Raw genomic sequence first — 25665 nt, 5'->3', positions numbered from 1 at the left:
TCCGTTCCCGTCATGGGGATGGCCCGGTTCTGTTTGCAGAAAGAACCTGAAACTCTTCACTACTGGATCTTCCCATCATCAGAACATCTTTAAGTTCTGGAGAAGGAGCTGGACCCGAGTCTGGCTTCACTTCCTCAGGTGGATGTTAACGTTTCTCTAACAGGAAGTGCTGCTGTAGCTTGATTAGATGTTAGTAAGTGGAAGCAGGAAGCAGACCCCTCAGGTCTTCGTACCTGTGATGGGAACGTCTGGCCTGGGCTGCTCTTTCCTCCATGATGGAACAAACACGGTGACGTCAGCGTGTCCTCGGTCCAGGAAGAAGTTCACGGCTAGCTGGATTCCCAAACAGGAGAAAACTTCCTTGTTGCCATGGCTGAGCAAAGGAAAAGAATAAAGTTTAATAAACATGCTGGGTTATCCCGGCTCATCCCTTTGGTTATGCTGCTATAGGCCCAGGGCTTAAATAACTCATTGCAGCTGAACGATTATCACCCCAGCAGTAATTATCCAACCTGTCTGCAGACTTCTGATGTGTCGACATTTGTCAACAACAGTCCCTAAAAACAGAGATCACTTCCTGGTTCCTCGGTTCTTCACCAGTTCACTTGGTTAGGCTGACCGGTGAGCACGCACTGGGAACCCTTCCCTCCTTTGACCCCAAGGTCACAGCCGCTCTGCAACGCCTGCCAGTGATGTCAGACACTACAGCCCCTCAACGCCAGCTTCCTGCCGTCACCTGCAGGGTATCTTGGACTAGACGGGTCCTTCCGCTCTACCGGCACCGACCTGTTGACCTCTGGATGGTATGGGGCCCTTCAACACAAAGGGTTGGTAGACTCGGCACAGGGATGGTTTCATACATCATCTGTAGCGTATTAATCCGTACGGCCGAGCTGATTTTACAACCCAGACATCAGAAGATCTCCGAGATGCTTCAGCAGGGCTAGCTGCGGTTCCACCCTTTCATTCATACCGTGTGCTGTGTGTGACCACTCGTTTAGGAAGACTACATACGTGATACCGTGTGCTGTGTGTGACCACTCGTTTAGGAAGACTACATACGTGATACCGTGTGCTGTGTGTGACCACTCGTTTAGGAAGACTACATACGTGATACCGTGTGCTGTGTGTGACCACTCGTTTAGGAAGACTACATACGTGATACCGTGTGCTGTGTGTGACCACTCGTTTAGGAAGACTACATACGTGATACCGTGTGCTGTGTGTGACCACTCGTTTAGGAAGACTACATACGTGATACCGTGTGCTGTGTGTGACCACTCGTTTAGGAAGACTACATACGTGATACCGTGTGCTGTGTGTGACCACTCGTTTAGGAAGACTACATACGTGATACCGTGTGCTGTGTGTGACCACTCGTTTAGGAAGACTACATACGTGATACCGTGTGCTGTGTGACCACTCGTTTAGGAAGACTACATACGTGATACCGTGTGCTGTGTGTGACCACTCGTTTAGGAAGACTACATACGTGATACCGTGTGCTGTGTGTGACCACTCGTTTAGGAAGACTACATACGTGATACCGTGTGCTGTGTGTGACCACTCGTTTAGGAAGACTACATACGTGATACCGTGTGCTGTGTGTGACCACTCGTTTAGGAAGACTACATACGTGATACCGTGTGCTGTGTGTGACCACTCGTTTAGGAAGACTACATACGTGATACCGTGTGCTGTGTGTGACCACTCGTTTAGGAAGACTACATACGTGATACCGTGTGCTGTGTGACCACTCGTTTAGGAAGACTACATACGTGATACCGTGTGCTGTGTGACCACTCGTTTAGGAAGACTACATACGTGATACCGTGTGCTGTGTGTGACCGCTCGTTTAGGAAGACTACATACGTGATACCGTGTGCTGTGTGTGACCACTCGTTTAGGAAGACTACATACGTGATACCGTGTGCTGTGTGACCACTCGTTTAGGAAGACTACATACGTGATACCGTGTGCTGTGTGTGACCACTCGTTTAGGAAGACTACATACGTGATACCGTGTGCTGTGTGTGACCACTCGTTTAGGAAGACTACATACGTGATACCGTGTGCTGTGTGACCACTCGTTTAGGAAGACTACATACGTGATACCGTGTGCTGTGTGTGACCACTCGTTTAGGAAGACTACATACGTGATACCGTGTGCTGTGTGTGACCACTCGTTTAGGAAGACTACATACGTGATACCGTGTGCTGTGTGACCACTCGTTTAGGAAGACTACATACGTGATACCGTGTGCTGTGTGACCACTCGTTTAGGAAGACTACATACGTGATACCGTGTGCTGTGTGTGATCACTCGTTTAGGAAGACTACATACGTGATACCGTGTGCTGTGTGTGACCACTCGTTTAGGAAGACTACATACGTGATACCGTGTGCTGTGTGACCACTCGTTTAGGAAGACTACATACGTGATACCGTGTGCTGTGTGTGATCACTCGTTTAGGAAGACTACATACGTGATACCGTGTGCTGTGTGTGACCACTCGTTTAGGAAGACTACATACGTGATACCGTGTGCTGTGTGACCACTCGTTTAGGAAGACTACATACGTGATACCGTGTGCTGTGTGTGACCACTCGTTTAGGAAGACTACATACGTGATACCGTGTGCTGTGTGTGACCACTCGTTTAGGAAAACTACATACGTGATACCGTGTGCTGTGTGACCACTCGTTTAGGAAGACTACATACGTGATACCGTGTGCTGTGTGTGACCACTCGTTTAGGAAAACTACATACGTGATACCGTGTGCTGTGTGTGACCACTCGTTTAGGAAGACTACATACGTGATACCGTGTGCTGTGTGTGACCACTCGTTTAGGAAGACTACATACGTGATACCGTGTGCTGTGTGTGACCACTCGTTTAGGAAGACTACATACGTGATACCGTGTGCTGTGTGTGACCACTCGTTTAGGAAGACTACATACGTGATACCGTGTGCTGTGTGTGACCACTCGTTTAGGAAGACTACATACGTGATACCGTGTGCTGTGTGTGACCACTCGTTTAGGAAGACTACATACGTGATACCGTGTGCTGTGTGACCACTCGTTTAGGAAAACTACATACGTGATACCGTGTGCTGTGTGTGACCACTCGTTTAGGAAGACTACATACGTGATACCGTGTGCTGTGTGACCACTCGTTTAGGAAGACTACATACGTGATACCGTGTGCTGTGTGTGACCACTCGTTTAGGAAGACTACATACGTGATACCGTGTGCTGTGTGTGACCACTCGTTTAGGAAGACTACATACGTGATACCGTGTGCTGTGTGTGACCACTCGTTTAGGAAGACTACATACGTGATACCGTGTGCTGTGTGACCACTCGTTTAGGAAAACTACATACGTGATACCGTGTGCTGTGTGTGACCACTCGTTTAGGAAGACTACATACGTGATACCGTGTGCTGTGTGTGACCACTCGTTTAGGAAGACTACATACGTGATACCGTGTGCTGTGTGACCACTCGTTTAGGAAGACTACATACGTGATACCGTGTGCTGTGTGTGACCACTCGTTTAGGAAGACTACATACGTGATACCGTGTGCTGTGTGTGACCACTCGTTTAGGAAGACTACATACGTGATACCGTGTGCTGTGTGTGACCACTCGTTTAGGAAGACTACATACGTGATACCGTGTGCTGTGTGACCACTCGTTTAGGAAGACTACATACGTGATACCGTGTGCTGTGTGTGACCACTCGTTTAGGAAGACTACATATGTGATACTGTGTGCTGTGTGTGACCACTCGTTTAGGAAGACTACATACGTGATACCGTGTGCTGTGTGTGATCACTCGTTTAGGAAGACTACATACGTGATACCGTGTGCTGTGTGACCACTCGTTTAGGAAGACTACATACGTGATACCGTGTGCTGTGTGTGACCACTCGTTTAGGAAGACTACATACGTGATACCGTGTGCTGTGTGACCACTCGTTTAGGAAGACTACATACGTGATACCGTGTGCTGTGTGTGACCACTCGTTTAGGAAGACTACATACGTGATACCGTGTGCTGTGTGTGATCACTCGTTTAGGAAGACTACATACGTGATACCGTGTGCTGTGTGTGACCACTCGTTTAGGAAGACTACATACGTGATACCGTACGCTGTGTGTGATCACTCGTTTAGGAAGACTACATACGTGATACCGTGTGCTGTGTGTGATCACTCGTTTAGGAAGACTGCATACGTGATACCGTGTGCTGTGTGACCACTCGTTTAGGAAGACTACATACGTGATACCGTGTGCTGTGTGTGACCACTCGTTTAGGAAGACTACATACGTGATACCGTGTGCTGTGTGTGACCACTCGTTTAGGAAGACTACATACGTGATACCGTGTGCTGTGTGTGATCACTCGTTTAGGAAGACTACATACGTGATACCGTGTGCTGTGTGTGACCACTCGTTTAGGAAGACTACATACGTGATACCGTGTGCTGTGTGTGACCACTCGTTTAGGAAGACTACATACGTGATACCGTGTGCTGTGTGTGATCACTCGTTTAGGAAGACTACATACGTGATACCGTGTGCTGTGTGTGATCACTCGTTTAGGAAGACTACATACGTGATACCGTGTGCTGTGTGACCACTCGTTTAGGAAGACTACATACGTGATACCGTGTGCTGTGTGTGACCACTCGTTTAGGAAGACTACATACGTGATACCGTGTGCTGTGTGTGATCACTCGTTTAGGAAGACTACATACGTGATACCGTGTGCTGTGTGTGATCACTCGTTTAGGAAGACTACATACGTGATACCGTGTGCTGTGTGACCACTCGTTTAGGAAGACTACATACGTGATACCGTGTGCTGTGTGTGATCACTCGTTTAGGAAGACTACATACGTGATACCGTGTGCTGTGTGACCACTCGTTTAGGAAGACTACATACGTGACTCTGTCTGGAGTAATATGAAGTGTGTGTTAGTCCAGGAACCTAAAGGTATCAGAGACCATCAGATTCACATTTATAAGGAACATCACATCTTATTGATCGTTTCACTGAATATGTAGTCTAACCCTAACTAGACACCGTCTGCTTCTCTCCAAATCTGCTCCAGTAGGAACTTACAGTTGAGTTAAAAGCCTGAAGAAGAGTCGATCTGTGAGATCTTAGAAACCTGAGAAGGAAACAAACTTCCTGCCACAGTTTCAAAAACTGGATTTTAGTTTGTTTCAATAAAACCTCCCTACCTCTCTGCCCTTCTCACTCCATATGTGCCCACGCGCACGTTGAGGTCGGCTGACCTTTTGCTGCTGCACACGCCCTGGACGAGACTCAAATCGCGGGGGATCGAGCGTTTGTGCATGCTGCCCCAAAGCTGTGGAACTGCCCGTTGGAGTTGGGCAGCTCCCATGCTGCGTTTTAAACGTGCTTTATAAATAAACTATGCTATGCTATGACTCCCACTGAGTCAAATTCCCTCCTGATATTCCTTATCGCAGCTCAACGAGGAAACTCCGGATCAGTCTGCTCTGAGCCTGCGGGGCTTTCTGATGGAGATGAGAACGAATGCTGTTGGACCGGTCGCTGGTCAGGTACACAAAACTCAGACTTACTGGGTGAGCTCAGATTTGCATATTACAGCTCAAACGTGTCTCGGCATGCAGGACTGAAGGCTCCCGCTCTTCCTCCTCTATCTGCTTCCTCTTCAGCACATCCTGAGCTCCTTCAAAGGAATCTCCTACTATCTTTATGCAGATGACATCCAACTGTACATCTCCTTTAAGCCCCATGAGATGTCTAAGCTGCAGCTGTTACACACCTGCTTGGACTCTATCAGAACCTGGATGGTGGGAGCTTTCTTCAGCTGAATGAAGATAAGACTGAGATCCTCATCTGTGCCCCAGACAAGCTGGTTCCCAAAGTCAGAGACTCTCTTGGTCAGCTTGCTTCTCACACCAAACCTTCTGTCAGGAATCTTGGCGTGACCTTTGACCCAGCTCTCACCCTGGATTCTCATGTCAGTTCTCTTGTTGGCTCTTCCTTCTTCCATCTCAGGAACGTTGCTAAGCTGAGTCCCATTCTGTCCCGCTCTGAACTTGAGACAGTTCTCCACACCTTCATCTCCTCACGCTTAGACTACTGTAACTCTCTTTTCACGTGTCTGAGCAGAACCTCCCTGAACCGTCTACAGGTGGTTCAGAACGCCTGTGCTCGGCTTCTGACCAAGTCCTCCAAACACACCCACATCACCCCGCTTCTCCTCCAGCTTCACTGGCTGCCAGTCAATTTCAGGGTTCATTTCAAGATCCTGGTTCTGGTCTATAGGGCCTTACATGGACAAGCACCATCTTACATTGGTGATCTTCTTAGTCCCTACACCCCCAGCAGGTCCCTGAGGTCCAGTGACCAAAGCCTACTGGTTGTGCAGCACCAGGCTAAAGGTCAAAGGTGACAGATCATCTGCTGCTGTGGCCCCCAGACTCTGGACCTCTCTCCCTCTGAGCCTGAGATCAGTGGACTCAGTGGTCTCCTTTAAAAAGCAGCTGAAGACTCACTTGTTCAAGCTGGCTTTTGTATGACCTTCTTCACCTCTCTCTCTTTATTCTGCTCTCCCCACCTATTCCACCTTCCTCAGGATCCACTGGTTTCCCTCCTTCCTGTTCACTCTCTCTCTTTCTTAACTTTGTTTAATCATAATTGTCTATTGTTGCTCATTTTAAATATATTTTTAACCATTTTCTAATTTATTTTTTATAGTTGTACATTTTTTGTTTTTGTGAAGCACCTCGTGGTTTTTATCTTGAGAGGCGCTATAGAAATGATCTTTTCTTCTTCTTCTGCCACAGAGACGATGTGCACAGCAGACATCCTAGTCATCAGGAGTGAGGAACACTGGATTCATTCACTCACCCTTCGTATTCCTCAGTATGCTCTCAGGCAGCTGCTGCCTACCACCAACAATCATCGAGTGACAGACAAGGGCAGCATGGACATGTCTCCAGTCCATCACAAAAACTCACATATAGGGACAGTTTACAGCTTGTAAATAATCTTTTTTGTTCATGGGAGGAAGCCTGAGAACACGCTAACTCCACACGTGCAGGAGGAGAACACGCTAACTCCACACGTGCATGAGAACATGCTAACTCCACACGTGCAGGAGGAGAACACGCTAACTCCACACGTGCATGAGGAGAACACGCTAACTCCACACATGCATGAGGAGAACACGCTAACTCCACACGTGCATGAGGAGAACACGCTAACTCCACACGTGCATGAGAAGAACACGCTAACTCCACACGTGCATGAGGAGAACACACTAACTCTACACATGCATGAGAACATGCTAACTCCACACATGCATGAGGAGAACATGCTAACTCCACACGTGCATGAGGAGAACACGCTAACTCTACACATGCATGAGAACATGCTAACTCCACACATGCATGAGGAGAACATGCTAACTCCACACGTGCATGAGGAGAACACGCTAACTCCACACATGCATGAGGAGAACACGCTAACTCCACACGTGCATGAGGAGAACACGCTAACTCCACACATGCATGAGGAGAACACGCTAACTCCACACATGCATGAGGAGAACACGCTAACTCCACACATGCATGAGAACATGCTAACTCCACACATGCATGAGAACATGCTAACTCCACACATGTATGAGGAGAACACGCCAACTCCACACATGCATGAGAACATGCTAACTCCACACGTGCATGAGGAGAACACACCAACTCCACACATGCATGAGGAGAACATGCTAACTCCACACATGCATGAGAACATGCTAACTCCACACATGCATGAGGAGAACATGCTAACTCCACACATGCATGAGGAGAACATGCTAACTCCACACATGCATGAGGAGAACATGCTAACTCCACACATGCATGAGGAGAACATGCTAACTCCACACATGCATGAGGAGAACACACTAACTCCACACATGCATGAGGAGAACATGCTAACTCCACACATGCATGAGGAGAACACACCAACTCCACACGTGCATGAGAACACGCTAACTCCACACATGCATGAGAACATGCTAACTCCACACATGCATGAGGAGAACACGCTAACTCCACACATGCATGAGAACACGCTAACTCCACACATGCATGAGAACACGCTAACTCCACACATGCATGAGAACACGCTAACTCCACACATGCATGAGGAGAACATGCTAACTCCACACATGCATGAGAACACGCTAACTCCACACATACATGAGAACATGCTAACTCCACACATGCATGAAGAGAACACGCTAACTCCACACATGCATGAGGAGAACACGCTAACTCCACACATGCATGAGGAGAACACGCTAACTCCACACATGCATGAGAACATGCTAACTCCACACATGCATGAGAACACGCTAACTCCACACATGCATGAGGAGAACATGCTAACTCCACACATGCATGAGAACACGCTAACTCCACACATACATGAGAACATGCTAACTCCACACATGCATGAGGAGAACATGCTAACTCCACACGTGCATGAGAACACGCTAACTCCACACGTGCATGAGGAGAACACGCTAACTCTACACATGCATGAGGAGAACACGCTAACTCCACACATGCATGAGGAGAACACGCTAACTCCACACATGCATGAGGAGAACACGCTAACTCCACACATGCATGAGGAGAACATGCTAACTCCACACATGCATGAGGAGAACACACCAACTCCACACGTGCATGAGAACACGCTAACTCCACACATGCATGAGAACATGCTAACTCCACACATGCATGAGGAGAACACGCTAACTCCACACATGCATGAGAACACGCTAACTCCACACATGCATGAGAACACGCTAACTCCACACATGCATGAGAACACGCTAACTCCACACATGCATGAGGAGAACATGCTAACTCCACACATGCATGAGAACACGCTAACTCCACACATACATGAGAACATGCTAACTCCACACATGCATGAAGAGAACACGCTAACTCCACACATGCATGAGGAGAACACGCTAACTCCACACATGCATGAGGAGAACACGCTAACTCCACACATGCATGAGAACATGCTAACTCCACACATGCATGAGAACACGCTAACTCCACACATGCATGAGGAGAACATGCTAACTCCACACATGCATGAGAACACGCTAACTCCACACATACATGAGAACACGCTAACTCCACACATGTATGAGGAGAACACGCTAACTCTACACATGCATGAGGAGAACACGCTAACTCCACACATGCATGAGGAGAACACGCTAACTCCACACATGCATGAGGAGAACACGCTAACTCCACACATGCATGAGAACACGCTAACTCCACACATACATGAGAACATGCTAACTCCACACATGCATGAGGAGAACATGCTAACTCCACACGTGCATGAGGAGAACATGTTAACTCCACACATGCATGAGAACACGCTAACTCCACACATGCATGAGAACACGCTAACTCCACACATACATGAGAACATGCTAACTCCACACATGCATGAGGAGAACATGTTAACTCCACACATGCAGGAGAACACGCTAACTCCACACATGCATGAGGAGAACACGCTAACTCCACACATGCATGAGAACACGCTAACTCCACACATACATGAGAACATGCTAACTCCACACATGCATGAGGAGAACATGCTAACTCCACACGTGCATGAGGAGAACATGTTAACTCCACACATGCATGAGAACATGCTAACTCCACACATGCATGAGGAGAACACGCTAACTCCACACATACATGAGAACACGCTAACTCCACACATACATGAGAACATGCTAACTCCACACGTGCATGAGGAGAACACGCTAACTCCACACAGAAAGGCAGCAGCCGGGATTTGAACCTGAGACGTGTCAGAAACAGCTGTTTTTGTTTCCCTGAAGGAAACATGTAAGGACGTATCTTCAAAAGCAACTGAAAGGAAAGTTTTCCATCACCTGGTTTAAAACTGGGAGTTCGCTACCGCTGATCCGGTTGCTGAGTCAGATTGTTAAACATTTTCAGGTCAAATAGATAAAAGTGAATAAAATATAAATGAAGACGTAGAAAATAAACATTCTGACCTCATGGCCACGTTGCTGCCGTCTATCACTACAGCTCTCAGAACATCACCATCCTCTGGGTTCTCTCTGCTCTCAGGATGGGTCACAGGCAGCAGCAGATTGGGAGCGGGGGCCCCTCCGGGCTTTAACACAGATACGGTGGTCACAGGTCCCTGCTTGACCTCCTGACCGGCTCCGAGCTGAACCAGCTCTCCCAGAACTTTGTCTGTGTCTGTGCCGAACTTCAGCTGGATGGCCTGGACCTGAGCAGTAGAGTAGCCCAGCTTGTGGAAGAAGTCCAGCTGGGCCTGAAGGAGCCGGGGGTCCAGGGGCTTCTGGAACATGGTCTCACAGGGCGAGGAGCCCCACGTGGAGATGTGTGCTGCTGGTACCGGTCCTGGGGTGGACAGCTGGATAGAATCTAACATCTGTCTTCATCTCGTCATGCTTCAGCCTGAAACACCAATAAAGACTCAGTGACTGCTTTAACTAGCATGACTGAGTTCATGTTGATGGTTGGTTAGGGTGGTGGTTAATTACTCTGTTGTTCAAAACTTGTTTCCAACCGGAAGTCCCGCTCCGACTCCTGATTAGAAAGAAATAAGAATTTCTGATACGTGATTTCAGCGCGCGGGGGAGGGGCGGGGAGTCCGAACACGAGACTTCCATCAAAAAGCAAAAAACGGGATCAGAAACCGTAAAAAAAGCGGTTCTGCCGGACCTGACATGGCTGCTTACCTGAATGACCTGAGTTTCCGCCTCGGACTGACGTCAGATGACCGGCTTACCTGTGCAGCTCAGGTGTCTCTGTCCAGGGACCTCTCTGGCTGTGAGCTGAAACACGGAAGTTGTTCATTCTTCAGATTGAACAGAAACCAGCCTGAGGTCACGTGACTGACTCAGACGCAGTTTCCGGTAGTTTTCTGCATCTAAACTTGATTTATTTTGACAGAAAATAAAGTCAGAAAATAAACAAATCAATCATTAAAACATTTTTACTTTTTGATATTTTCATGTTTTTTTGTCTAATTTAAAACTTCTGAGGCGAATTTTATATTAAAGAGCAAGTCACCCACCAATCAACTTTTTTTGCTGTTAAACGCTGAAAACGAGACGTCATTTCCGGGATAAAACCACAAAGGATTATAGAGTGGCTAGCGGGCGAGCTAATACCAAAACAATCAGACAGAACGGCAACAAGCTGCTGTTATTAACGGTCATAGCCATTCGGCCGCCACGGGAAGCCAGCAGGTAAAGAGATCCGTTTTTATCGGATTCCTTCGTGGAAGGAAAATTGTCCAAGCCATGTTTCCGAAGTCACAAAGAGGCGACGGATGGCAAGGATTGCAGCTATACGAAGGCCAAATATAACCTTTCAAAACACTCCAGCTGACATGTCGGTGTGTTCAAAGCATCTTCACAAAGGTGAGCTACGATATTAACAAGCGATTCGCCATTACATCTCTGTTAATACGGGTAGCAGGTCTACTGATGTGAAACACATTTGTTCTCTGTTAGCTGTAGCTTGGCAGGCTGATGTTTAGTTTTTTTGCTTGCAGGAAAACCAGCCCACAAAATGATGGAATGTGATCCAGACTGGGCACCCACTTGGGTCATACCGAGGATCGAGCTTCCGCAACAGCGACTCTGGAAAGGTTCAAGCCGGGAGGACTGTGCGACTTTTGCACTTTTCTGAGCCAATTTTCCACTCGTGTGAGAATCCACAAGATCGGGGCGAGCTTTGCGCTGAGCGTGGTGTAGTACACGAGGGTTACGAGAGGCAATTAACACCACGTGACCAGCTACCAATCAGCAATCATGAGCTCCACGGATTTCTTGCATGTTTGATTTTTTGCTCGTCGCTAAGTTTTTCTTTTAAATTTTGTGTTTTTCAGCAAGAATCACGACTGAAACTGCAGCAGGGATGCCCCCAGAGCAGATTGGTGTACAACATGAAGATGAAGAGCAGCAGGAGTGTAGAATGTGTTTGTTAACGTTAAAACAAATTGAGTTCCTGCAGGAAGAGAACCAAAAATTCAAACAGGAACAGGCAAAATAGAAGTTAGACGAAGATTTCCTCAAAGACAACGACCCAAAAGTGAAGTTCTACACAGGGCTACCATCTTTTGCATTGAAAGTGGGGTGCTAGTGCAAATTCAACCCAGCCTACCAAAAACTGACAGAAAGACTGGGCTATGCAAACGTCTTCCTAGTCGGTGCTCCGGTCTCTGCCCTGAATCGGCTGCAGGTCGTCCAGAACGCTGCTGCCAGGTTCTTGACAAACACATAGCTATATTACTCCGGTCCTGTTACATCCTCACTGGCTCCCTGTCATTTTCCGAGTACAGTTTAAGCTATTGACTTTTGTCATTACAGCACTCAACGACCTGGTATCTCCCTATCTCTCTGACCTGCTCTCCCTATGTACCCACGCGCACGTTGAGGTGGGCTGACCTCCTGCTGCTTTGCACTCCCCGGATGCGTTACAAACCACGGGTTGAATGAGTATTTGTCCATGCTGCTCCAAAGCTGTGGAACTCCACCTATTATAGTTCGACAGGCTCCATCATTGGCGGTTTTTAAATCTCGTATAAAGACCCACTTCTACGACTCGGCTTTTAGACAATGACTCGTTTGTGTTCTTAGTGTTCCTCCTGTTTTATTTGCTTTTACTGATCAGTATTTTTATCCTGTTTTTGTTGCTGTGATTAGTCGTGATTTGGTCCAGCCTGTGCAGCACTTTGGGCGGCTCCCATGCTGCGTTTTAAATGTGCTGTATACATAAACTATGTGGATCGGGTGGCAGACTGAGGCGGGAGCCTTGGCGGTCCGATCCCCGGACAAGAAAACTGGTTTTTGGGACATGGAACATCACCTCGCTGGTGGGGAAGGAGCCGGAGCTTGTGGCAGAGGTTGAGCGGTACCGGCTAGATATAGTCGGACTCACCACGACACATAGCATTGGCTCTGGAACCCAAGTCCTTGAGAGGGGTTGGACACTCTCCTTTGCTGGAGTTGCTCCAGGTGAGAGGCGGAGGGCTGGGGTTGGGTTTTTGTTAGCCCCAAGACTCTGCCTGTGTGTTGGGGTTTACCCCGGGGGACGAGAGGGTAGCTTCCATGTGCCTTCGGGTCGGGGAACGGGTCCTGACTGTTGTTTGTGCTTATGGGCCAAATATCAGTTCAGAGTACCCACCCTTATTGGAGTCCCTGGGACGAGTGCTAGATAGTACTCCATCAGGGGACTCCATTGTCCTGCTGGGGGACTTCAATGCTCACGTGGGCAATGACAGCATGACCTGGAGGGGTGTGATTGGGAGGAACGGCCCGCCTGATCTGAACTCGAGCGGTGTTTTGTTATTGGACTTGTGTGCAAGCCGCAGTTTGGCCATAACGATCACCATGTTCGAACATAAGGATGCCCATCGGTACACTTGGTACCAGGGCAGCCTAGGTCGCAGGTCGATGATAGACTTTGTAGTTGTATCATCTGACCTACGGCCATATGTTTTGGACACCCGAGTGAAGAGAGGAGCGGAGCTGTCAACTGATCACCACCTGGTGGTGAGTTGGATCAGATGGCAAGGGAAGACGCCGCGTAGACCTGGCAGACCCAAACGCATAGTGAGGGTCTGCTGGGAACACCTGGCAGAAGAACCTGTCAAGACTGTCTTCAACTCCCACCTCCGGCAGAGCTTTGACCGCGTCCCGAGAGCAGTGGGGGACATTTTTTTTTTCAACTTTATTTTAATTTATTGACATTAAAATAAAAATACAAAACTAAATTTCTAAAAGCCAAAATGAAAAAGGGGACAGAAAGAAGAAAAATGTATGTTATCTGCCCCTTTCTAAAATAACATCAATACAAATGAAACAATCATATTATTCTTAAAAAAATTGAACAATATAGTTCCTGGACTGGTTGGCCGACACAACGGATCTCTGTAGTTGCTCCTTGTGATTATTCTTATTGCTGTTTTCTGTAAGATGTAAATGGAATTTGTGTAAGTTTTATATGTTGTTCCCCAGATTTCAATGCAGTAGTTCAGGTATGGTATGATCAGTGAGTTATATAACAAATATAGTGAATTATTATCAAGCAACCCTTTAGCTCTATGCAACAGTGCAATCGTTTTAGATATTTTAGTTTTGACGCTGTTTATATGCAGCTTCCAAGACATTTTTTCATCAATGATGACTCCCAGATACTTGACTTGTTTAGGGTTAGGGTTGCATGTACGAAGACGAGAACTCGCATGCGTGTTGCAACACCAGATGAAAATGACGGTTCAGGTAAAGACAGATTAATATTTTTACAACTTGCGAAGATTTTGTACTAGAACTTTGAACGTTTAAGACATAGTTTGATAGATAGCGCAATCGTAATTTTTTTCTGAAACACTTTTATATAAAATTAAGCATTATTGGCAGTGGGGGAAGACGTCATGGACGCAAATTTTTTAATATAATTTTAAATGGGCTACATGCAAGCCTTTTGGCCAAAATAAACGTAACAATAGGCTGTTTATTTGACCGTTTATGACTCCTCATCTAATAAGCAGCAAACTCACGATTTTTTGTATTATTAAGCTCCTCCTAGCTGTTCCGAATGCACGTTTAAAAAGCCGTGGAGAGAGGGCTTTCTCTGTCTGTGCACCCAAGCTGTGGAACGCATTACCACTGCTAGTGAGGCTAGCACCAACAGCTAGCATTTTTAAATCACGCCTGAAAACTCACTACTTCAACCTAGCTTATACCACATAACTATGGACCTCACTTACATCTGCACTGTTTAAAAATGGACTCCACAATTATCGACTTCCGTACTATTGAGGTTCTTTTTTAAATGTTTTTCAAATTTTTTTATTCACCCTGTGTCTTATTGATTTTTAGCTGTTAGTTTTGGGAATTTTGTTGTATTTCCTTTTTATCTTTTATCTGTGTTCGACATGATTGTATAACGCCGGTTTACTTAACTAACATTTTTAGTGTACAGCGCCTTGTTTGGTTTTTATTTATTTTATTTTTTTTACAGAAAGATGCTGACCAGAAAGATGCCATCATCATCCCACTGTGGATTCCAGGGCTTTTTCTGCTGAGCGTAAGAACATTATACCATTTACAGAACAATTTTGTGAGTGGCATACAATATCAACATAACATGTTAGGACATATGTCGTAGATGATGTCTGTGTTTTAACCTTAAAGTCATTTGTGAGTTTCCTGTGGTTTTTGGCTAATTGTACATCTGTTCTATTTTCTGTAGGTAATGAGGCCACTCCAGAACGAAATTTCATTTCTGGATTCCCATTATTTCAGAAGAGCAGATGGTTTCTCCAGTCAGGCCTACAGGAATCTGTTGAGGTTGTCAGTGTTGTGTGTGCTGGAGGTCACGTTATCCTGACCTGCCAATGTTTACAAAAATTTCCTAAAATAAGTTCAATCAGGGGGCAATGTGATAATAAATGTACCCTGCTCTGCACATTTGTTATAGGGTCAGATGAGATGTGCTTCAAATAGCTGAAAGTGAAGAAAATAGACAAATATTAAATGCAATGAAAAGGGGAGGGAGACAGAAAGACAACGTCCTTTTTGAACTTTAGGAAATTATGAATAATTACCAATTTGCATGGTCCCGTTCTTGGACATGTTCCCTGTTCTGTGGATTACAGATAGTAGGCATGTTTCCATTAGCAGAACTCCAGGGTAGTTCCTGGGATGGGGAACTTGACCAGGAGATAGGATGTCCCCGTCCTCTCAGCTGTTGTGTCTCCATTCATATTCAGCCCTTTCAGAACTTCCACAGACATCAGCGTATCACGACTGCTTTGGCAGTGACTGACGTCAATGATCAACCCAAAACCCGATGTGACATTAATAATAATAAAAGCATTTATTGTATAGAAGCATGTTCTAATTTAATCCATTCGGAGGACAAGAGCAGCTCTGAATTTTGAGAGACAAGCCCCTTTAAGTCTGTGGTGGATTTTTACCGTTTTGTCCAACAGCTGTGGGGGGATCACACAGAGTCTTCCTGTGTCGGGAGTTAGACCTTTAATGCGATCGGTGCCTTTTTTTAATTCTGCATCACCAGCTGCTCTTCTAATTATACTGCTGCCAGTTGTTTTTGACGTCTGCTGATGTCATTTCCTACTGAGTTACAACCAGAAGGTTCCTGAAAACGGCCGCTTGACATGTCGGGAGGTTCCTGTAAATCTATCCTCAAGTTCTTGTAGTGGAAACACGCCTATTGATACGGTTCACATGCCATCAATTTCTTTTTTTTTTTTTATCTCTTACAAAATCATAGCAGCGTATAGCTTTTTAAGTTTTACATTGTTGTTGGTTTTTTGGGGTTACTCAGAGATGTTGCACAGCAGACAGCTGTGGGAACCTGGGTGGAGAAAACTGCTCTGGATTTGGAGGTATTGCCTGCAATATCAAAATTAAACTGAAATGTAATTATCAGCTATTTGTTGAATTTAACTGTCATACAGGGTGTTCCTAAGCAGACGCATGGCAATGATTGTGGTGTCTTCATGATAATGGTGAGAGACGTAATGCCGTATACAATAACGTGACACACGATTTTTTGTATTGTTTTGTTGGATCTTATTTATAATTGCATCTTTAAGCCAATACATTTTTCTATATGACGTCAATTGAGTTCCAGGTACAGAAGCTGGAGCCACTGATTGGATAATATGTAGTATTTTGCATGGCTTCAATTGAAGAACTATGTTAGGTTCATGTAAAGCTACATTACACAATTGAATTACTTGAAATCAACACAGTAACAAAACAAAACCACAACAAAAACAGCATTACATAAAGTTAATAAATGGACTGTGGACAGTGCTAATTCTATCCATGCAGTTTATCATGTCTCCTCTAATATACAGTTTATTGTAATGATCTGCACGACATATTTTAGTGTAAATGTGTGCCCACTCTGTCACTGAGCAGTCTCATATATATTGTTTGAAAATGTGTCATCACTACAGTATGCCTGGTACTTTGCTATGGAAGCATCCTTTGACTTCAGTGTGGTAAGTTTACAAAAGAAAAATGTAAAAATTCTATCACTACGTTTCAAATATTGTTAATATACTATGACTAATGTGTCCTCATAGTGTACCTGTGGTCTTTATTAGGATGACATGTGTCTACTGGTGGTGCATTGTCCTATTAGAAAACCTTGTCCTGGAAGGGTACGCTGCAGGGCTTCCTTTTATGGTCACACTTATCTCCATTCTGGCTCATGAAAACATGTGTTTATTACAGGTATGGAAGGAAGTTTGCCCATTTTACAGAAGAGGGACAGGCAACCCTTCGTACCAATGTACCACCGGTATTCAGGATAAAAAGAAAAAGAGAACATGAACGCAGCACCATGGTCAGTGAAGACCTTACTCCTGCCTGTTTGAAAATAGGTCACCACTTTCAGGGATGGAATGATTCTGAGACGGTCCCACAATTATCAGTTGCTGTATTTAGCTTTTCCAATTTGTTTTGGTTTATTTGTTGATTTTAAATAGCCGAAAGTTTGATATGTTGTCAACTTTCAATAGTGGTGGTATAATAAGTGCAAATGTCAATCCTCTTGGATAACTGTAAATCACACTGATACAATTATTAGCTTTCCTCTGAATCCACAGGACACCGACCGTGTGTATTTTAATACACCCTACAGCTTTCCACCCAGAGAGCAGGTGAATATGAGTGAAGATTATTGCATGACAACAAAATAAAATTAATTGTAACTGCTGTGCATGAAGTCATGTTTTTTGTGTGTCGTGATTAAGGACAATGACGGCATGGACCAACACAACATGGTCAGCGTTCTGAAAATATTTTTTGTCTTTACTGTTGTCAGCCTATAACTCATGGTTAATATCTTGTTACCTGCAACATGACAGACTAATGTCTACATGAAAGATGTCCTTTTGTTCACCTCATTACTCAGGCAACCATCCATGCACTTTCAGCTGTCCATGAATGTTGACCAGACAAAGCCACAGAAATGTACGGCAGTGTGACTGGAGGTATTCTACAAACACAAGAACAGTGCTAATGCCTACATGTATTGTTTTCACATTGTTTATGACAGCCTCTAGGTGTAAATGTCATTATTACTAATTGCTATTTATCCTTGTCTCATTAGTGAGAGGCAGCTGATGTCCTACGCCATGGAACTGCTCATATACTCGGAGAAATTCAGAAAAGCTCTGGACTCATCTCATTGTGTGGACATTTTTATTTTTTATTTTTTGAAGTTTTTGTAGGCCAATAAAAGCTGCTGCTGGATGGTTCATTTGTCTGAACTTTTTTTCTAAAGCCAAACTTTTCTGCTTTTGTGTTTACAGTATATTCTTTCCAGATTAGTGTATGGTCAATATGAGTTTACTAGTCTTGTGAATTGTATACTTAATGCAAAATATTTTAGTAATTTCTAAATCAATACATTTTGTGTCAAAAGGCCAGCAATTATTCCTGTTAATAGAATATAAGAAATGCATATATACACATGTAAATATGCCCAAAAATTACACATCAGCAGCTTTTCACTGTAAAGAAGCAATAAAAAACCATAAATAGTAACATAGATATTAATTACTCACTCGTATGAACTTAGACCCACTGTTAGTGCCTGTAAAAACAAATGGTTGAAAGTTAAATGTTGCTGTAGGAGGCGTGCTCCCAAAAGTGGAGGCTAGTGGGCTTAAGGGGTTAATTAAAACGATTTCCACTAATTACTTTATCTGGTATTTAATTTTATTGCATTTGAAATAAACACTTGCACATACATTACTCACCTGCTAAGTTAAGTAAGCATAGGTATGTTGTGCCTACTGGCAACTGATTACTGTACGGCTACTGATTATTTGTTGGTGGTATCTGTGTTTTATAATCTCACTGGGGATGGCCAAAAAAATCCATACATTCATATTTAAACCTGAAGTTCTGTCTGTTTAATTACATTAATACTATTTCTTTATTTATTGTCTTTCAATTGTGTTGTTCGCCGTTGTTGAGCTCGGGGGTAGCTCAACAGGGGGGCGGGGGGGTGTTTTGTGTGTGTGTGTGTGTGTGGGGGGGGGGGGGGCGTGTTTTGGCCGGGGGCTGTTTTTCCTGGGCGTGTTTTGCCTGGGCAATGTCCGCAGCTAGGTATTATTGAAAAATTGAGGCCATCCCAGAAGTACCAAAAATTGCAGTTCCACCCTCATCCACTAGGGGCAGGTGTCAGAAGCGAGCAAATCCTCATTGACTCCCATGTTAAAAATACCAATTTGACAGCAGAAATAAACATGTTTACAGCCTGGTACCAGAACATGTTTTTGGTTTAAATGATCTAGTTTACACTCATGACAACTCTGAGGGGGGTGAATGTTTTTCTCACTCTTCTGTTTAAGTGCATTAAAAGCCTAAAATTCTGTATAATTAATGAGCATCAGACCCACGTGACCACAGAACTAGCTCCGGGGAAAGGCCTCAGTAGAGCCTCGGTCTGGCCTGGAAACTGCTCCGGGATTTTGAGTCTCTGTGTTTGTGTATTCTGTTTTGGATATTATTTGTGCAATTGTTGGACAAAATGACTTGCTGTGGCATTAATTGCACTAATAGAGCGTCCAAGGAGTCTCCACTTCATTTTTTTCGGTAAGTAAAATTATATTTATGTATTTTAGGTCACTGCCGAGCTGAGCTTAGATTTTAACATGTACTGTTTAACCATGACATTTAAATGTAATAGGGTAAAACCCAGTGCGTTTAACATAATGCTGCACTTTAGAAAATGGGTTGAAATATAACATGTTGGTGGAGCTGGGTTCCCACTATCGGCTTGTGGAGCTCTCGGGAGACCGATGTTTTCCACCCGGTTCTCCCCAGCGGTCAGCCCGGCGTATCTCTGACTCAGAAGCTCTGGTGTTGTGCACAGTTAACTCCGGTTGTAGCTAGGTTGCAACCTCCGTTAGCTTAGCTCCCACCTCCGCGTTAGCTTTGGGTTAGCTTCAGGTTAGCTTGTAGCTAGTTCGACCGGGTGTCGTCAGTTGATCCCAGCCTTACAGCCCCACCCTCAGCTCCACCTCTCTTCCCTTTTGTGGAATTGTCTGGGCTTGACGGAACCTGTGACACGGTCAAAATGGCGGTGGTGGCCACCTCCCATTTATCTTCAAAATGTGTTATTGGAGCCTATGGAAACCCATTGTCCAATATTTATATGTTGATGGTCATGCCCTAGGGCCTAGGTTTTGCAGCTGAGGGAGAGTAACACCTTGCTCCAAAATCTGCGGCCGCCTTGATCTCACGAGGTTATCGTTGCCTATGTATGCGTGACGTCAGAGCAAGTCGGTGTCAAGTTGGACACAAATCTAACTGGCAAGCACTGCTCGCCGATCACAGCTGATCTAAACTGCGCAGAACTGGTTTATCTCGAACACAGCCGACGATTTGGACTGAAGGCTACATGTGATAAAACTACACTACCCATAAACCATCTGGAAGCTGCGCAGCCTCAGTCAGTCTGAGCTTCATGACGCTGGTGTTGTGTTGACCCGGTTTATCTGCTGCTCTGTGGAGCAACAACACCGGTAATTAGACCGTGTAGCCGTGATGTAGCACCAAGCAGCGGGACTTTAGCCTCCTGACACCAGCTAACCGCCGCCTATGCTCACTCCTCCGGCCCGGGGAGCGTCCGTGAAGCCAAACCGCCGTCCACTAGCTAAAGCTAAGCTAACCACCAGCCTGCCGTTTGTGAGTCTGCCATGTTCAGTTATTCGTGGTCTTCGCCTCAGCCCGCTGTGTGACCCGCAGGTGAACCTGCCAACCCGGGCTTCGTGTGTGAGGGCGGCCCACGAGAGGACACACCGCCGCAGACATGTGGCAGAGCCTCGGTCTCACGCTGCTGGTCATCGTGGCCACGCTCATCTGCGCCCTGCTCTTCATGCTGTTCGGTGAGTTTACGCAGCCCAGGATGAACACATGAACACAGCCCAGGGTGAACACATGAACACAGCTCAGGTTGAACACAGCCCAGGGTGAGCACATGAACACAGCCCTGGGTGAGCACATGAACACAGCCCAGGGTGAGCACATGAACACAGCCCTGGGTGAGCACATGAACACAGCCCTGGGTGAGCACATGAACACAGCCCAGGGTGAGCACATGAACACAGCCCAGGGTGAGCACATGAACACAGCCCAGGGTGAACACATGAACACAGCCCAGGGTGAGCACATGAACACAGCCCAGGTTGGGCAGCAATAGCTCAACAGGTTGAGCGGGTTGTCCAGTAATCGGAAGGTTGCAGGTTTGATCACCGCTCCGGACAGAGAATTCTGCCGTTGTGTCCTTGGGCAAGACACTTAACCCACCTTTCCTGCTGGTGGTGGTCGGTGGTCTGTCAGTGCACCCCAGGACAGCTGTGTCTACATCGTGGCTCATCACCACCAGTGTGTGAATGTGTGTGTGAATGGATGAATGATACACTGTAGTGTAAGGAGTTTTGGAGTCCTTACTCTGAGAGGCGCTATACAAGTGCGGGTATGTTATCATCATGAACACAGCCCAGGGTGAACACATGGACACAGCCCGGGATGAACACATGAACACAGCTCAGGGTGAACACATGGATGTGGACTTGGATGAAGTGCAGGACAAGGGTGCAAAAGGGGCGTGATCAGCATCCACACTTGAGAATCAGGACACCCTACCCACACCTCTGGTTGGGATAGCGCAATTGAAGGGCACGAGGGTGGAAATGCCAGTATTATGATTGGGCCATAGACGCCCTGTGGACTGGTGCTGCCTATTAGGAGTTGCTGTAGTGGCTTGCCGCCATCTTGGATGGGTCTCCATTTGCCCACTGAGGAAGGGGCTTACCCAACTAAACACATTTTACACTTGCTCTCAAAATCAGAGACAAGGTATGGCATGACAATTAAAGTGTAAATATAATGAAATCGGGTTGGCTAGAAAAGTTAATGATGTTTTTAATAATACAGCAGTTGTTGTAACCGCAGGCTGCACAGGAACGGGCATAGTTGCCCAATCTACTGTGGCAAGGTGGATAAACGAGGGCCCGGGCGGGATTCGATCCCCAGACTCCCGGGTGAGAGTCATACGCTCTAACCAGTCAGCCAAAGGGACATCCCCTTGGCCAAGTAGCCAGGGCGCATGATCAATCGTGACATTGTGACAGGACGCTCACACTGTCACATCACATTGACTTTGGAGAGGGAGGAGACCCATCCAATATGGCAGCAAGGCTGTTCCGCTGTCCAGCGCCCAATGGGGCATCTACGTATTCATGCCTGTGGCCTTAGGAACTAATTCACAAACATTGGTGCATAAATGAGACAAAAGTGAGCGCTCCCAGAGGTTTAGCTTCCTTCGTCTGTAACAGTGACTCAGCTCCAGCTGTTTCCTGATGTTTCTCCTGTGTCCCTCAGGTTGGTACGTGGTCTGGCAGCTCTTCCTGTCCAAGTTTAAGTTTCTACGGGAACTCGTCGGCGATGCCGGAACCCCACAGGCCGAAACCCAGCCGGCTGAAACCAAAAGCAGTGCCATGACGAGGAGCCGGCCCCGGACCATTCGCCAAAGAGTCGCCTTCCCAGAGAGCACCTCCTAGACCAGCCAACGTCCTCATCAACCCTCGACCTCACAGGGAACTTTGCACCGACACATTTAAAGGGAGAAGGTGGCTGCGTTCATTAGGGTCACAGGTTTCAAGACCAGTGATGGCTGAGCCCACCCCGTGTGCTGAACTCACCCTTTTGCATCACATGACCACCCTGTCTGTTTTTAGAAACATTTACACCAAATGTTGATCACATGACCTGGTCAGCTGACCTGGACCTCAGCAGTATTTACACCATCCTGTCACTCATTTTATTTGCTCCAAATAAATAACAGGAAACAGGAAGTTGATGAGTCTTTAGTTAAAACCTGCCAGTTCACTCACCCATCCCATAATTTATTCTTAGCTTTAAAGCATTTAAGATAAATCCCCTGGCGTGTGCAGTGGGCATCATTTGGAATCGTAGTGTCCAAGGAAGGTCTCACCTTTGTTGCCTCTGATTGGCAGGAAAGGCTCTCCTACGATTGGCTACTTCCTGGAGGAAACTGCGTTTCTTCGCTGGAATAACCATCCCGTCCTGTTTGACAACAAACCGTTTTCACTTTCCTCACAAAATAACCTGAAAATGTGAATTTCTAATAAACCTTGTAGCACTTAGTCACCGCTGACTTGGGTGTGGGTCCCGTCTTCTGGATCGGCGGGGGGGTTCCACACCTGTTTAGATGTGTGTGCACGAGTGTCCATGGTTCTAGAAGAGAACCAGACCCGCTGTAGCTAGTGAACCACACGTCCTGACCTTGCAGATGTTTGTCTAGTCTGGCTCGCTAGGCTGCACACAGCCGGGGAGAACAGGGCGGTTCACACGTTCATCCTGTCCACTCTGCTTTCATCACATCACCTCGGTGCTTGAGCGCCAGCAGACTAAAGTCCAGCTGAGAAGTGCAACCAGATTTATTAGGTTTAGATTTTACTCAACAGAGAAACTAGTTAGCAAAACAAGACAGAATGTTGTCGCCTCTGCCAGGGCAGCTGTGGCTACAATGTAGCTCATCCCCATCAGTGTGAATGGATGAACGATACAGTAAAGCACTTTGGAGTCCTCTTAAAGGTACTGTACAAGTGTGGGTCGCGTGTCATTTACAGCGCTAGGTTCACGTTCTCTTCACTAAACAGCCGTTCTGCTGCAGGACAGCTGCTCTCAGCCAGGAAACTGTTAGCTGCTACATGAAGTAGCCAATCGTAGTAGAGCCCTTCTAGCCAATCAGAGGCGAGAAAGGTGGGACCTTCCTTGGACATCCTACGATTCCAAATGACACGTCCAGAGGCACCCCCACATGGACAATAACATTACACTGGTTCTTTAAGAGGTTCACCCAAAAAACCACGAAGATCAATCAGAAGAAAGACTTTTAATGAGATTATCTTTCACTCCTCAGGTGATGAATCCAGGTGGCAGTTGGATTATTTTCTGTGTGGCTTTGGGAGCAGTAGAGAAAAAATAAGTTACTAGAAAGTCAGGAAGAGGAAAGTCTTCAGGAGAAACATCCTCACCTGCAGTCACGCCTGAAGCTCTGAGCAGAACACCAGCACCTCCTCCTGGAAACAAACGGCACCAGTCTGTGTAAGACAGGGCTTTAACTCCGGTCCGGTATCCAGCAGGTTTTAGTTGTTACCCTGCTCCAACATACCTGCAGAGCCTGATCAGCTGCTACACAGGTGTGCTGGATACCGGTGTTCTACCCGTAGGTGAATTACGGTGTTTTACATGACACCAACCCTAACCCTAACCCAAGAAAAAAAGTACTAATACTTACTACATATCTATTTTCCTGCAAATTTGACAGCGGAGTAGTATTCCCCTTTTGTATTGTGCGCATGCGCGCACATGCTCAGTAACAACGGGTAGGACGGTTTACCGGGTAGGAGAAATCCTCAGAACACCGGCCCTCCAGGCCCAGGACTGAAGGCAGCTGCTGTCGGAGGTGTACCTATAACCGAGCCGTGAAGAACCGAACCACAGCTGGGCCTCAAACAGCCTCCGGTTCCTCTAGCAGACACAACAGGACAGAACCGAACCACCGCAGGTTCGGCCTCGCTGGAAACGTCTGCACACGGACCCTGGCATAATGACGACTGTTACCGTGATCGTGTGCCTGGTTCCTGGTTCCTGGTCTGGGTTCGGGTCCAGAAAGTTCTGGATCAAGGCTGAAACCAACAGAAACAGTGCCTGCGTCAGAAACGAGTTAAACATTAAAAATCAAGTTTGTTTTCTAATCAGAGCTGTCCGGTTCTGGTCCGGTCCAGAACCCTTTGTAGACGTGGACTGGACCGGAAACAGGTTTGTAGGAGGTTTACCTATAACCGAGCCGTGAAGAACCGAACCACAGCTGGGCCTCAAACAGCCTCCGGTTCCTCTAGCAGACACAACAGGCCAGAACCGAACCACCGCAGGTTCGGCCTCGCTGGAAACGTCTGCACACGGAAGAAACCGAGAAACCCGCCAGCCAAGCGGGACCGGAACCGGAGCGGAAACAGTTTCAGAACACTTACTCTCCAGAACCGACTGACACACCGATCCGAACTCACGTCCACGTCTCCAGAACCGGAACCAGCCAAAGTCCGAGCCTAGATGGCAGCAGATGGACCGAACCGGTGTCAGCCACGCCGTGCTCGTGCCCACCGGAAGTAGGGACTTCTTCTGCAGAGTTCCGCTGAGCGGCGTGGTCGCGCCCCCTGCTGGCAGAAGAGGCTCTTCACAAGAACACAAACTCTGAAACGGGTTTAAAAATGGGCCATTCCCATCGGTACCGGGTCGGCCCGGGCCGGGTAGCGTAGGTTGTTTACATATCTGGGTGGCCTGGTATTGTTCCGGGCCAACCAAGGCTCATTCTCAGCCCTCTTCTGGAGGGGGTCTGCTTCAGGCCGACCAGGGCCAACACACCCACTGCTGACAGCAACTCCACACCTTCC

The 25665-nt window shown here is 46.5% G+C and overlaps 2 protein-coding genes and 2 non-coding genes across 7 annotated transcripts in view; 1 reads left to right on the top strand and 3 right to left on the bottom strand.

Annotated features, from left to right (window-relative positions):
* The window catches only part of zc3h12ab (zinc finger CCCH-type containing 12Ab), a 33357-nt gene extending 9865 nt beyond the window's left edge, over positions 1–23492 (bottom strand). Inside the window, exons 1-6 of one of the 4 annotated variants that reach the window (XM_015942567.3) lie at positions 23358–23492; positions 23181–23272; positions 10859–10954; positions 10661–10706; positions 10142–10574; positions 234–373 (exon numbers count right to left, since the gene is read on the bottom strand). In XM_015942567.3, the coding sequence (XP_015798053.1) occupies positions 234–373; positions 10142–10548 (547 nt within the window). In that variant the 5' untranslated portion in view covers positions 10549–10574; positions 10661–10706; positions 10859–10954; positions 23181–23272; positions 23358–23492. Of the gene's footprint in view, positions 1–233; positions 374–6763; positions 10056–10141; positions 10575–10660; positions 10707–10858; positions 11022–23180; positions 23273–23357 lie in introns of those variants that run through there. The other 3 variants (XM_015942569.3, XM_015942570.3, XM_054736453.2) reach the window with 3 other exon arrangements.
* Positions 20642–23040, top strand: smim13 (small integral membrane protein 13). The gene is made up of 2 exons (XM_015942572.3): positions 20642–21069; positions 22568–23040. The coding sequence occupies exons 1-2, from the start codon at positions 20994–20996 to the stop codon at positions 22744–22746; spliced, it is 255 nt and encodes an 84-aa protein (XP_015798058.1). The 5' UTR covers positions 20642–20993; the 3' UTR covers positions 22747–23040.
* Positions 23493–24666: 1174 nt separating the features above from the next.
* LOC129157169 (small nucleolar RNA SNORA9) lies at positions 24667–24806 on the bottom strand. The gene has a single exon (XR_008560519.1). It is a non-coding gene; the product is annotated as a small nucleolar RNA SNORA9 (small nucleolar RNA).
* Positions 24807–25033: 227 nt separating this feature from the next.
* Positions 25034–25173, bottom strand: LOC129157170 (small nucleolar RNA SNORA9). Its single transcript, XR_008560520.1, has one exon. It is a non-coding gene; the product is annotated as a small nucleolar RNA SNORA9 (small nucleolar RNA).
* Positions 25174–25665: the final 492 nt, after the last annotated feature.

This window comes from Nothobranchius furzeri, chromosome 19 (genome assembly GCF_043380555.1).
Source record: "Nothobranchius furzeri strain GRZ-AD chromosome 19, NfurGRZ-RIMD1, whole genome shotgun sequence".
NCBI classification, from domain to species: domain Eukaryota; kingdom Metazoa; phylum Chordata; class Actinopteri; order Cyprinodontiformes; family Nothobranchiidae; genus Nothobranchius; species Nothobranchius furzeri.
Note: the sequence above shows the minus strand (reverse complement) of the source record. Positions and strands in the feature narration are given on the sequence as shown.

Bases quoted from the DNA above. Each gene is read 5' to 3' on its own strand.
- smim13 (XM_015942572.3), top strand. From the start codon at position 20,994: ATGTGGCAGAGCCTCGGTCTCACGCTGCTGGTCATCGTGGCCACGCTC. The intron at 21,070-22,567 runs GTGAGTTTACGC...TGTGTCCCTCAG, and splicing joins CCTGCTCTTCATGCTGTTCG to GTTGGTACGTGGTCTGGCAG.